Below are 14311 nucleotides of genomic sequence, written 5' to 3' on the forward strand. Positions count from 1 at the left end.
TCGTTCGTGTTTCCCCAAAGAATGTGCTTTATGAAGGCAAACACGCACCCCCCGCGCCACGCTCCTCTCCAAGGTGCCGGCCCGGGCACCGCACCGCACCGCACCGGGGGGGCGCCGAGGGAAAACAGCAACTCCAGAGTCCCCTCCTGCCTCCGCAGGTCCCAGCCTAGAGTGACGGGGAGATGGGGGGAGGCCTGGGCACGGGGAGCCCCGGCGAGGTCCCCGCGGTGATGCCGCCCCGCGGCGGGCAGCTCTTCCCCCGCCGGCCCTCCCGCGGGCGGCCCGGCACCAGCGCCCGAAGGACAACGGCCCCTGCCGCGGCCAGGCTGCCTCTGGCGCCGCCGCCCGCCCTGCGGGCAGGGGATGGGGCGGAGGGCTGCTCCCCGGCCTCTCCCCGGCTCTTACCTCAGGGGCGAGGACACGGGGGAAGGGGAGAGCAGCAGAGTGTGGGGAGGACGGGGGTCACTGCTAGGCTGGAGCCCGTGGCAGCCCCGGCTCCCGCAGCGGGCAGGCGGCGGCAGCACCTCCGGGAGCGCCCGGCCGCGGGGCTGAGCGGGGAGGCGAGGGGAGGGTGCGGGGCCGGGGGAGCGGGCCCGCCGGGGGAGGGGCCGGCGGCGGAGGGGGCAGGGCCACTCGCCGCAGTCACCCTCGCGCAGAGCGCGCGGGGAGGAAAGAAAAAGGCCCCGCGCTGGCGGAGGGATACAGCCCTACATATATAGCGGCGCGGCGCAGCCGCACAGCCCCAGCACTCCTCGGAGCCGCGCCGGGGAGGAGGCAGCAGCCGCCGCCGCTCGTGGTCGCGCAGTTGGTGCAGCAGCCGCCGGGCCCGCCGCCGCGCCATGGTAGGTGGCTCCGCCGGGATGCGGCGGGGCTGGCGCGCGGGGCGCCGGCTGTGGGGTCGGGGGCGCCCGGGTCAGTGGCCCCGAGCTCTGCCCGGGGAGGAGTGGGGAGCAGAGCGGGAGCCCCAGGAGGAGGGGGGCGGGAGGCCGCAGCCCTTCCTTCCCGGGTCCCGCGGGGTGAGCGGGCCGGTGGTGGCGGACCATCCCCCCCCCGCCCCGCGCTGCGCGGGATCGCCGCTGAGCTGCGGCCCCTTCCTCTTCCGCCCCTTCCTTCCCCTTTCCCCGGGGCCTGCCGTGTGGGAGACCCGGCCCCGCCTCGCCTTCCCCCGCATGCGGCGCCCGTTCCATCCGGAAAGGGCCGGGCGCGTCTCCCCGGGGCCGTGGCCCCTCCGCCGGGCAGGGCGCGTTGCGGGGCGGGGGCCGTGCCGGGCGGGGCGCGGGTCTGCGGGCCAGGATCCCGCTCGGCTCCGGCACCAGCTGCACTGCGTAGGGAACGGGGCGGGGGGAGCCCGGGGGAGGGCACCGCGTTGCAGCTACTGCGCCCTTGCCCCCTCCCCCCCATCCCCCAAAAAAACGCAGCAGCCGCGGCGAAGCCCATCGCTGTCTGCATTACATCATGTCTCCTCCTCTTCCTCCCCGGCCCCCGCGCACCCCCCGGCTGGGGGGGCCCGGGGTGCAGTGCGCGTTGTTGGGCTGGAAACGGCCCAACGCTCGCATGGGGGGACGGAGGGTGCAGCCGTCCCTGTCCCCCGGGCTGCAGGGGCGGGCGAGGGGATGGGGAAGGCTGGCAGCGGAGCCAGCTGCAGGATGAGGACGCGGTGCGGCTGGAGAGGGAGGGGGAGCGGGGACGCAGTGCAGCAGTGGGCGGCTGCTGGCCCGGGCCAAGGGCGCCTGTTGCGCCGGGCGGTGCGAGGCTCCGGCTCCCCTTCCCGGCCGGGCGGTGCGAGGCTCCGGCTCCCCTTCCCGGCCGGGCGGTGCGAGGCTCCGGCTCCCCTTCCCGGCCGGGCGGTGCGAGGCTCCGGCTCCCCTTCCCGGCCGGGCGGTGCGAGGCTCCGGCTCCCCTTCCCGGCCGGGCGGTGCGAGGCTCCGGCTCCCCTTCCCGGCCGGGCGGTGCGAGGCTCCGGCTCCCCTTCCCGGCCGGGCGGTGCGAGGCTCCGGCTCGCCGGCCGCGCGAAGCGCATCCCTGGTGGGCTCCAGGAGCAGCTCGCACCATCCCCAGCCGTCGGGCGCTGCAGGTGCCAGCCCGGGCTCCTCGCAAAAGAGGGCAAGAGGAAGGGCTGGGATTTTCCTGGCGTTTGGGTTTTTGTTGGTTTGTTTCTTTTTTTTTTTTTTTTTTTGCTTCCTACGAAAGCAGCGAAACAGTTGCAGGCTGACCTCTAATCACATTTTGGCAATCTGGGTGTTCCTCGGCTCTGTCTCTCCATCTCCCCTTCCTGTCGGGGAAGGCTGACATCACCAGGACAGGATTTGATGACTTGGCTGGGTGGGGTGATGGCTCCAGCCCTGGGTACCTTTGTCCTGTAGCCAGGGCGAGCGGGCAGCGGCTGTGCCTGTTGCTCGGGAAGGTGAACCCCATGGCGGGGTAGGGTCGAGTTGTGTGCTTCTGGCGTCACCGTGCATGCGAAGTGTGTTGGTGGTTTGGGTCTGTTTCGTTTTTTGTTGTGGGTTGTTTTTTTTTTTTAATTCCAAATCCGATTTTGAGAAACATCCAGTGAGCTGCGACTAAAGGGGCAGTGAGCTGGCAGTGTGGGTTGGAGGTTTTTGCCGAGGTGTGGCTCTGTTTCCTGTTCTGCAGGGCATTGAATCTGTTATGTAAATTCCTTAGATAATCTTTAGGTAAAACCTCGCATTTTCTGGAAAATCACAAAGAGAGTGCGGGAAGTCGAGCTGGATTTTGAGCACAAGTTTTCTGCTGTTACTAAAGAAGATTATTACATTTGAACTCTGTTTTTAGCTGCTAGCACTTCTACCATTTTCTCCCTCCCCATCCCACTGTGCATGTGGGGAATTGTTCAGTTGTTGCATACAGATATTAAAGCATTAAAAAAAAATAATTAAATCCCAGCACCTATTTTACAGGTGAAATCCGTGTGTCATTTAACATATATACAGCAGGCTTTCAACCCTGCCATCCCGTGCAAGAGTTTAATAGGTTGTGTAGCTTGTAAATGCAGCATTGTATGTCTTGCTGTTTACTGCAGTTAAGTGTTTTTTATACTTGAATAATGGTATTTTAGGACAAAAATATTAACAAGATGCCTGCTTTCTCTGACCTGCAAAATTATCTGTTCTAATAGTAAAAGCTGTCCAATAAAATGAGTTTAAAAGGAGTTAGTACCTTGCATTCTCCAGTGTCTGTGACCAGGTGTGTAAAATCCAGGTGTTTTTATTTCTTTAATTACTAGGAAAATGCCTCTCTTTCCTTAAAGAACTGGTTAGCTCCTTTCAGTCCAAACAGCAGAGCTTTTTGTGATGCTCTGCCCATACAGAAGGGAGAGGCTTCTGGAAGGATGTGGTTAGCACAGCGAAGCTCTGGGAAAGCCCATTTAGTTGGCTGCTGAGCTGTGTGCGTTTGGCTGCAGCAGTGGCCTCTTGATGTACAGAAGGTCATAAACAGTCATTTTAAATCTTGCCACTTAAAACTAAGTATAAAACAGCCCATGTAGGCACCTTGACCTGCTTGGCTAAATAGAACAATAATGTGATACTTGAGAACTGGCATTTTCTTTGTCAGAGATGGCAAAAATCTCTATAAGGCTGAGTAGTAATTCCTCCTAATATCGCAGCAGAGCCTTTCCTGCTCAGCTTAGAGGGGGGTAATGCTGGATGTTGGTGGTGGGGGAGGGCGGGCTCGGCGCTGTGGGAGCACTAGGTGGCACACTTCTCATGAGCCCACAGGGTGCACATGCCCCCGCGCACTGGAAGGGTGACTGTCCTCCTGGAAATGACACCTGGTGTGAAACCCCAGAGACGTCATTAAGCATTTTGTGTCCCTGACCAGTTGCAAGGAGTCTGCTTTGTCCTTTGCTTGACCAAATTGGATTCTCCAAGTCAAAGGATGGCATGGCTGGTTCTTCCTGTGCAGTTTCAAGAGAAGTTAGCTTAAATGCTTTCAGAAATGGCTGCATGGTGTAGGTGCATGGAATCTCCTTGCAGAGGCAGAATTCCAGGAGTTGGCAGTGGCTTTGTGAAAGTAGTGAAAGGAAGTGTCTTGCGGCTTGACACAGCTAGATGTAAACAGCATTCTAAAATGTTCTGTTCTTCGTGTAGGCTGATCAGCTGACTGAAGAACAGATTGCTGGTAAGTATCTTGATGAGAAATGATTTTTTTTTTGTTAACTCCTTGTGACTAAAAAAATCCCAATCATAACAAAAAACCCCACACTTTTGGACAATTTCAGATCTGTACTAACACTTCTTAAAAGTACTCACTAAAAAAACCCACTTAATTCTGGAAGATTACTGGTTTGTTGTCTCTTTAGTTTTGACTGTTTGTTCCTTGGACTACAGATCATTATTTTTTTAGACTTTCAGACTTGAGCCAAGTCCTTCTAGATTTCTTGCAAACAGAAATAATTGCTAGACTCAAGTGAACTTCTTGAAGTCAAAGCAGACGTAGGTACTCTTTTGTTTTTAATAGAGTGAAGTTAAACTTTAAATGAAGTGGCAACAAATAAACCTAAAATGGATTTATTACACATTAATATAAGCCAGTGTCTTAAATAATTTCGAATAGAATGTTTAATTAAATGGGTTAGAAGAAGGAGCATTATTTGAGCTTCTAGAGACCAGCCACGCACTTGTGGCTGACATAAATTCTCATTGTCTGCTGCATTAAAAATAAATTACATCACTTATTGTTTAAGTCTGTTAATGGTGAAGGGAACGTAGTGGGTCACTTCTCCTATCCAAAGCAGTTGCTATTTATGGTGCAGCAGCCTCAAGCAAGATGATGCTGAGATTAAGAGTTGCAATGCTGTAATAGCCACATGAAATAAGTTCGAATATACTATGCAAATAATATGTTGGTACTGTAAGTAATTTTTTATTAATATTTGAGTGCTAATTCTCTCAATACATGGACAGTTAGAGAAAATGTTCTGAAAAATTGTACCAGGTGTTAGTGGAGCTGCAGTTTTCTCATGCTTGTGATGTTACTAAACACTGGGATTGTTTCTGCCTCTAGAATTCAAGGAAGCCTTTTCCCTATTTGACAAAGATGGTGATGGTACTATCACAACAAAAGAACTGGGAACTGTCATGAGGTCATTGGGTCAAAATCCAACAGAAGCAGAATTGCAGGACATGATCAACGAGGTAGATGCTGATGGTAAGTGTCGGGAAGGTTATTAGCAGTGTGATCATCTTAAGTATGCATGACCTCCACACCTGGGCTTTGACTGCATATAGAAAAGATTCTATGACATTGATGTCTTGAAGCAGTTTCAAAATACTTAATAGAATCTAAACTCAGGCGGATGTCAGTTTTCTGATTGCTCTTTGCACAGCAGTCAAAGATGTTAGCAGTATTAGTGAGAATCTAAAGGAGCTGGGCAGAGGCAAAGTTATGCTGTTTGGCTTTAATAGTTTATGGGTCACAGGCTTCCTGTTACTCTGACTTGTCCTGACCTGCTGTTAACCTGTGTTTCCACACAGCTTTTCTATACATGTTTCGTCAGCCTGTGTTGGTCTTAATAGCTGTACTAATATCTGTGGTTTTGTCTGAGGCCAAAAATGTGGTAGGAGTGGAGTAGTGCTAAACTTCAAGAATTGAAAACACACAAGGGAGAGGCTGTGGAGTCTAATGTGGTGTATTAGATCACTAACAGATAGGGAGAGGATTTGGAAGCAAAAGCAGAATAACCTTTCCATATCAAATTGTGAATGGATGCCAGAAAAGGTAACTATTTTTTTTTTCCTGAGACTCGAGACAGGTTAGCAGTTATAAAAGGGAAAAATGTCTTCCATTGCTCAGTGATATCAAGGCTTTGATCTTATGTTGGTTGTGATAGTGGTTTTTCTTTAATACCTCTGTAAAGAAGAGTGAAAGTATATTGGCGAGAGTATAGATGATCAGACTATGCTAATTGCAACTACTTTCCAAAAGTGTAAGTAGCCTTTAATTGCTGACTCTTGGATGAAGATACTGAAAAACAAAACTTCAGAATTAGCAGTGCTATGTAGAGTGTGTCTAGTGAGTTTTCTAGACTGCAGTCCTCAGTGCTGTGCTGGTAGTTGAAAATGGAAAGGAAACAGGATTTCAGATACCTGCCCATCTAGTTTTATGGCATGGTGCTTTGCTGCTCTTCTGCATGTACTCGGCTTTGAAAAACGATCAATGAACAAGACCTGTATTCATATTCTTCTAGTAGATAAAGCTGGCCATGATGATAAATAGCTGTGTATGTCTCAATGTGGAGTCTCTTAAGCTGCAAAGGTTTTTTTAAAAATGCAATTATTTAGCTTCTTTGCTGTACTTATCCAATTACTTTATATGTTTCCCTCAAGCAATGGGTAGATCTTAGTCGCACAGTGAACTATTTAATGCATTTTTGGCATAAGAATCAAAATCCTGACTACACAAATTTAGTTTCTCATGTTTTAAAGAACTGTTTCTTCACCATACCACTTTTCTCATAGATTTAAGCAGCCTAAAGTTTGAATTCTTGCTTTGAATGAAGAAATTAAATATCTTAAGAATGAGGCCTGGATGTTAACTAGTTTTGCAGTGAAATACCTGTAAGAACAACAACTGCAAAGCTTATCAGAAATACCAAATAATGGCAGCTTTTCTCCTGTCGCTGGAATTTGCAGATCCATGTTGCACCTTAAAATGGTGCATTACTTTTGTGGTATGCAACATAAATTGATAAGGAAGTTTATTTTTAACAAGGAACAAGTATTTATGAGCAGCTTATTGAAGTACAATTTTTCCTAATTTAAATACCAATTGGGAGATTCTGAAGAAGTTAAATGATTGTTTTTAGGGAGTGCTTTGAAGTAAAGACAAGTCTTAGTGCTGGTTAACCTTGGAGCATCAGACTAACATTTTACTTGCAACTCACGTGGCAAATGGTATTGGCTTGGCCTCCGAGAAGACAGTGGTTGATGTCATTGTGCTGAAACACTGCAGTGACAGTGGCTGCTGCACATTGTAATAGCAAAAAGGCAGTGATAGCAATTGAGGGAGATGATTCTGTTCTTGTATAGATGGTGCACTGAGGATCAGACAGTCTTGTCCCTGGCTAAGTTACATTACAGATTTATATTTTGTATAAAGAAAAGAATGGAAGTTTTATTTTTGGAAGTTTCTTTTCTTTAAGGCAATGGCACTATCGACTTCCCTGAATTTTTAACTATGATGGCCAGAAAAATGAAGGACACAGACAGCGAGGAAGAAATCCGTGAGGCATTCCGAGTCTTTGACAAGGTATTATTAAAAGTACAAATAGTCTTCAGAAGCAGTACTGATGTCCCTTTTTTCCTCAGGGTTGGGGTTTTTTTTTCCTCTTGTCTAGAAGGAGAAAAAAAAAAGGTACTTTAGTAGAAGCAGGGAAATTGGATACAGAACAGGGGCTGTTATGGACACAACCAGGAATGGTGCAGGCTGGTACTACCTGCTTTATGCAGCAGGTCTAAGCTTTAGGCTCATCCATGAGGAGAAGATTATGGCCTTTTTTTGGGGAGCAGAGATGAGCAGAACTTGATGTGTGTGGGGTGGGGTTTTTTTTGTGGGGTGGTGTACCTTCTGACTTAGGGGGAATGGGGAAATGTTGGTGTAGATGCCCAAGGTTTTATACTTCTTGATGGAAGCTTTTGAAACTAAGATGATGTCATCAGTATTTAGAGGGACATGAAGTATTGCATGTTCTGTTTTCAAGATGTGAAATTTGAGGTTGCTTTCAGGAAGATTTTAGAGCTCAACTACCTTTGTCTTTAAAGATTCCTGGGCATACATGACTAAGGTCAGTTATTTCTAAAAAAGGAATTTCCCTCTTTGAGTTGCTTGGATATGACAGATATTAGACTAGAATTGTGTTGAGCACTGGCTAGTGCAGCTGCTAAGCTGATGCACACACATGCTGAAGACAGCTTTACTCCTCCACTATGGAAAAAAGTGGCAGCCTGTAGTACTTTGCTGGAAAACATGCTAGAGGAAATGTTTGATTGGTTAGTACTTCATCTACCCTATAGGGTTATTTCTACAGACTAGATTTGTGTTTAAAGCCACTGAGGTGGCATACCTACGTGTGATGGCCATGTGAACTGCTCTAAGCTAGTGTAATCTTCCTGTAGATGGAAGAGGACAATTTCTGAAATGACTAGGGATGAGCTCTAGGCTTGGGTATTACTGATGGGAACACTGACTTAGAAGTGTCATTCTCTTTTTGTCCTTTTTTTTTTTTTTGTCACGAGGCTTTTCACAACTCCCTTATGAGTTGCCTTCTTTGAAGGCTTGTTTTGTATAATCTCATCCCAGAAGCCTCACCTAACCACCTTCAGTCTAGTTATTGAAGTAGTGTTACACAGAAGAGAAAGCTGACTATTCTTGATGATGGAGAGATTGGTATTGTGTTTTTTTTTTTGCCTTGCTTAGTCAGCAGAGATTAATTCAAAAGCTCTTAAAAGTATTAAAAATACTGTATCACAGCTACAAATCAGGCATGGAGTTACTCTTTCAGTACAATAATTGTACAGAAGGATATGGTGGCATGCATGATTTGTGAGGCAGTGGGACTAGTGTCTACTGTAGGGTTGTACAGTGTACCAAGTCAGTATGCCTGTCCCAAGTACTGTAAGGCTAGTTCAGGAGCAGTTACTGGAAATGTCAGTGTAGTTTCAGAGTTAACGAATGTCAGGATTGTTGATCGTGATCTTGTGCAACTCCTTCCTCACAGGATGGCAATGGCTATATCAGTGCAGCAGAACTACGTCACGTTATGACAAACTTAGGAGAAAAGCTAACAGATGAAGAAGTAGACGAAATGATCAGAGAAGCAGACATTGATGGAGATGGACAAGTCAACTATGAAGGTAAAGATGTTGTGATGCAAAACTGTTACTCAAATTGAGTGAAAGCCTGTTGCATGGGTGGGGCATTGATTTCTCATACTTGAGACACCAGTTTATTTGGTTATGCACTTCTGTGGACAAAAACTTAATGCAGTTAAAGGGGCTTTTATATGCCAGGTGTGTTTTAAGGGAATGGGCAGTTGGCATACTCTGGAGATGATAAATCAGTGACTTCTTATCTTTTCAGAATTCGTACAGATGATGACTGCAAAGTGAAGAGACCTCCTTTACACCTTTTTTCCTCTAGAAGAATCAAATTGAATCTTTTACTTACCTCTTGCAAAAAAAAAGTTCATTTATTCATTCTGTTTCTGTATAGCAAAACTGAATGTCAAAATACCTTCTGTCCACAAACTGCATGTAATGGTTGGTGGTCCTATCCCCAAAAGACAAAGTTAAACATCAGTTTTACAATATAAATAATTGTACTACCTTGAAAATAAAAAAAAAGGAAGCACTTAGTGAACTCAAAAGTTCCATTTGCTAATGACTATTACACTGTTTGGGCTGGCCAGTTTTTCATGCATGCAGCTTGACAATTGAGCACAGTCAGACATTTGTATTAAAAGGAAAAAAACAACCTAAGAGATCCACTCTTTTGTTCAATGGTGGATTCTAGTTCAATTTGTAGTATAAATTGTCATAGCTGGTTTACTTTAAAATTGGTTTATACCTCAGGATGGTATGCAGCAAAATGGTTGAAGGATGCAAAACTTAGAGAAAAATGCCCTAAAGGTCGAATGGTTCTCCTGTACGTAGCAGTGTGCTCCAAAAATATGATGATCTTAACTATGGATGGCATGTCTATGTTAAAATACTGGTTTAACATTGTCTGCATTGCACTATAGTGAAACGGGTGTCGGGCTGTTACCGTTCACAAAATTTTTAAAGAAACCTTCACCAAGGGAGCATCTTTGGACTCTCATATTTTTAAAACGTTCTGTACCATGACTTGGAGCTGGCGGAGTAGCCTGTGGACTTCAGCACAACTATCAACATTGCTGTTCAAGATATTACAATTTATGTCCATTCCAAGTTGTAAATGCTAGTCTTTTTTTCCAATAAAAGACCATTAACTTAAAGGTGGTGTTAAATGCTTTGTAAAGCTAAAATATATATATGATTGAGATAATAAACCAAAAAAGCAGTAGGAGGGAAGTGTTTCTATGAATGACTTGCTGCTAAATTATAATGCACATGTATGCAATAAGTTATCCCCTATCTTTTCAAGATGGCAAGAACTGACCTTCTGTAACCCAAGACCTTTGCTATAAATAAATCAACTTGTGCTTGCCTTTCATATTACGACAATGTTAATTTAGTTGGTCTCAAAGTCGTGTAATGCTGACTCGTCAACTGTCAGCATAGAAGTAACACCTCATTTCACTAAAGTGGAGAGCTCTGAGCATGCATGTCAATACTGGGGAAACGTGTATAGGTTGCCCATGTTTTTTTGACAGGTTATAGGAAGCTAGTTGGAGAATTTAAACAGCATGGACTTCATAGATATATATAATTCTCAAACACGCCAAAAATGTGTTTATCCACAGAGAGAAAACAAAAGGATATTTCTCTTACAAAATGTAAAAAACCCTAAGCCTTTTTGGAAAGTGGGGCTATTATTATGTCTTGACTATCTTCTCAAACACTTGCATGAATTTTGTGGGGTGGAGAAGAGGACTAGGGTTAATTTAAAAACCATCTTGTTACTTCTGCTTTGCATGCACTAGCAGTGCTTAGTCATTCCAGGTATCTGAGTAAGTGTTCTCTGATCCTTCAGCTTCCCCGTGAATGAGTGGCAAAGCAGCCATGTCCACTCTTCTTTGTTTGAAAGAAGAATGCTGTTTTCCTCTTTTTTTTTTTTTTTTTTTTTTGAATAGTCGGGCCTCCATGTGGAAGGCTTTTATGCTTGGGAGGGAGGGACTATAGCTTAATTACTTGACTGTAAGTTTGTTTCCAAACGTAACTGGAGTTGCAAACCATAATTGCTTAATTGCCTTTGGTTTTGGAGAGTACTGATACTATCTCTTGAAAGAGATGCAAGTCTCCATTCATCCTGTCTAACTGAGGTGCCTGTCTTAGGAGGAACTTGGTTGCTTGAAATGCAGCTTTGCTCAGTGAGGGTCAAGAGATGTCCAGAAGGCAATTGAGGCTATCTGCCTTCAGTGATTTATTTTTTTCCTGGGGGGTGGGAGGAGTTCTGGGTGACTAGGGACCCAGACACCTTAAAGTGCCTAAAAGTTAGATGGGCTGAGTGTAGGCAATTGTTTGGATCTAATTGTTGCAAAGGCTTTTTTGCTATGGCTGCATATGCTGTCTTAGCAAGCTGGCCATGATGATGGGAATGTCTTGACTACCATTTGGAAGTAGAGTCTTGCATGGCAGTTGCAAACTACTCTTTTGGTAGTGCTTGAGAAAGGCTGCACTGATTCTGTAGACCAGCTTTTAAAGAGAACGTACTTAAGAGACAGGCAAGGTAGGAGCAATGGTTGCTGCTCTGATTAATTACTTCTTCTGCCTGAGTGTGCAGAGAGATCTTGTCTAGTAGGTAAATGCTTCTTACCATCTATCTGTCATTCACTCACGGTTGGTAGGGTAGTTCATTTAAGAACAGCTGCTTTTAGCTTATTCAGTGTGCTCTGCTTGCTAGCAAGGAGACCTCATTCCTGCAAGAGGTTCTTGGCTTGATTAGAAATTGTCTGGCAGTGTGCAGTGTTGGTATGCCCTGTAACTGAATCTGCCTGGAGGTATCTACTTATTAACTGACTTCAGTACCACATCAACCTCAAGTAAATGTATCCTCTGTACCAGACTTTAGCTCTGTTCCCTTCTGCATAGTGAATATCTACAGAAATGAAATGGTGTCATCAAGGACTTATTTTTATTTTTATTTTTTTTTCTTGTGAGAGTGTGTGTGTGGCTTTGGCTTTTTCCAAATGTGAAAGTGTGGGCTGGATACACTTGGTGCATGGCTTAGAAACAGGGGACTGGAAAGAACTTCCTGGGTCATCAGATCCAGTCCCCTGCTATTGCAGGCAACTGTGTCATATAATCCTTTTAATAAACTGATCAAGCTTAACCACCTGCTTGTAAGTGGCTTGTTTTCATGGAAGTTCTGTAACTCATGTTGCTCTCAACTGATGCAAGTAATATATGAAATATGAAGTTAATCAAAAGGTCCTCCAGCTTAGCTTTAGGTTTATCATGACACTTAGTTAACTGACTTTCTCAAACCTGTTTTCTGCACAACACTCAGGAAAGTGTTGGGTCTTAACATCCCCTTGCTATGAATAAGAGTTTGGTGTGCTTGCTTATTTTTTTAATGGGAAAGATGGATGTCTGGTTTGTTGAAATTTGTTAGATATGTTAATTGTCAAGGCAAGAAACAATTGAGTTACTTGTATTTGATACATAAATTTAAGGCTAGAGTATACATAACCATTTTTAAAATACATCAACTTGCAGTGTAGTTTTATATTTAATACTGAAATTGTACTGCTAAAGTTTAAACTGCTGTTAATCATATTCCTCTTCTGGTCATAATGAAAAAATAAAGGGTAAGAAAATGCTTAACATAGATTATTCATTATCATGCTTATTTTTTTTATATTTCAGGTATTGAAACATTGCAAATATGGGGCATTTGTTTTGTTTGGTGGGGTGAAGGGGGGAGGTTACTGATGTGATAGAAGACTCTTACCCCCAATCATATATCACACTTGTGCAGGTTCAGAAAGACCGATGCCATCAAAAGCTAACCAGGAAGTTCCCCTACACCTTGTAGATCCATTAACCGTGGGTGTGGGTCTGACCTGTGGGCAGTGCTCAGCGCTGCAGCCGCCAGCCCAGCGCCCTGCCCGGGTGAGCGGGGAGGGGGACCAGGCTGTGGCTTGATCCCTGTATTCCAGTATGCGTGTGATGTCCATGCAGCTTCTTGTTCCTAGGTGACACCATCCTAAACTAGAAGCCCAGTCCTGTGGTTTAGAAATAACAGTTAATAAAGCTTTTCCCCTAGCATGAAGGTAACAGAATGGTTATCTTACTACAATCCAATTAGGGTTTGGGGATAATTTTTTTGTTTGTTTGGTGGGGATTTTTGGTTTTAAAAATTCAAGGACTAAGTGAAATCTGACAGAAATGACCACGGCATATCTTCTGATCACAGGCATCTAGCTCTCAGGTGAAGACAGGCAATGAAGGCTGATGCCGTGTTTCTCCTGACTGACTTGCAAGTAGAGCAGATGGACCTTTAATCAAACACATATCAGACAAACACATTGTTGTGTGGTAATTTTTACTTAACAGCATTGCAATTCCAAAATATTAAAGGTTTTGTTGTCTTAATCCAAATACACAATTTTGAAATAATGATGAATGAAATAATAATGATGAATTGTGTATGAATCTAGAGTTCCAAAGAATCCCAGTGTTACTTGCTGCAGGAAATTTGTATGAAGGCCCAAGTACTTAAAGGTTTTTATGAGAACCCCTATCAGTGAGTATTCTAGGGAAGCATTCAGAGGATATTTGTAATAGTTGATAATTTAAGTTTGATATTAATAAGTCTGGTTTTGAGCTGAAGTGACCAGATATCCCAAAAAATAGCAGAGATACTCATTAGATAAATATTAAGAGAATCTCTTATAATCCCATGGATGATAAAACACAGCTGATACCTAGCTTTCCATTCTACTGCTGCTGATAGAGCTGACCAGCTGTCATGCTGTCTTCCCTGTACCACTAACAAGGACCCTCTTCTTAGGTCCCTGTGTGGTGCTTTGCTCTGCAGAGGCAAGAGCAAGTTTCAGAGCCCAGCTCGGCCCTTTTGGCCATCAAACTACTGAACTCTTAAGAGGAAAAAACCCAACACATCTGATACAGAAAAAGGAGTGTATTACATCAGGGGGTTCCATTCCTCCAAATCCCTCTGGAGCCTGAGATGCTGAGTGACAGACACCAGCATCACATAGCAATGTTACAGAGAGTTGAGAAGCATTGCCACCAGAGACCCTAGTAAGGAGGTTGCAAGTTCCTCTTTCCAGCACCTCTACAGGTTGGACAAAGCTGGTTCCAGTTGGCACTGAGTATTGCAGCCCTGTACGTGGTGACTTCTTGTTCTGAACTTTAATATAGCTTAGTTAACTGGGAGATCTTGTACAGATCTCTTCCAAAGAGCTGCTTGCATTTGAGTTGCCTCAGAAGTCAGCATCTGCATAAATTATCTGAAAGAATTATTCATACTGCAGCCTTTTTCTGCCAAAAACATCTCCCAAGATAACTAGTGGTTGAAATACAATATGAAAACTGAGCTAATGACCTAAAAATGAATAAAAACATTTTCTGAATTTATTTTTATTTCTAGATCTCTAAATACAATGTATTTGAAAAACAGATTCTTG

At 45.2% G+C, this 14311-nt stretch overlaps 1 protein-coding gene across 2 annotated transcripts; it reads left to right on the forward strand.

Moving 5' to 3' along the window:
• Positions 1-655: 655 nt before the first annotated feature.
• On the forward strand, positions 656-12491 carry CALM1 (calmodulin 1). Of its 2 annotated transcripts, XM_051622409.1 has the most exons (6): positions 656-842; positions 4110-4140; positions 5026-5169; positions 7163-7269; positions 8738-8873; positions 9100-12491. In XM_051622409.1, the coding sequence occupies exons 1-6, from the start codon at positions 840-842 to the stop codon at positions 9126-9128; spliced, it is 450 nt and encodes a 149-aa protein (XP_051478369.1). In that variant the 5' UTR covers positions 656-839; the 3' UTR covers positions 9129-12491. The 2 variants fall into 2 exon arrangements, with proteins under 2 accessions (XP_051478369.1, XP_051478371.1); XM_051622411.1 differs by lacking the exons at positions 656-842; positions 4110-4140 and adding an exon at positions 4366-4454.
• Positions 12492-14311: the final 1820 nt, after the last annotated feature.

This window comes from Apus apus, chromosome 5 (genome assembly GCF_020740795.1).
Source record: "Apus apus isolate bApuApu2 chromosome 5, bApuApu2.pri.cur, whole genome shotgun sequence".
Taxonomy (NCBI): Eukaryota; Metazoa; Chordata; class Aves; order Apodiformes; family Apodidae; genus Apus; species Apus apus.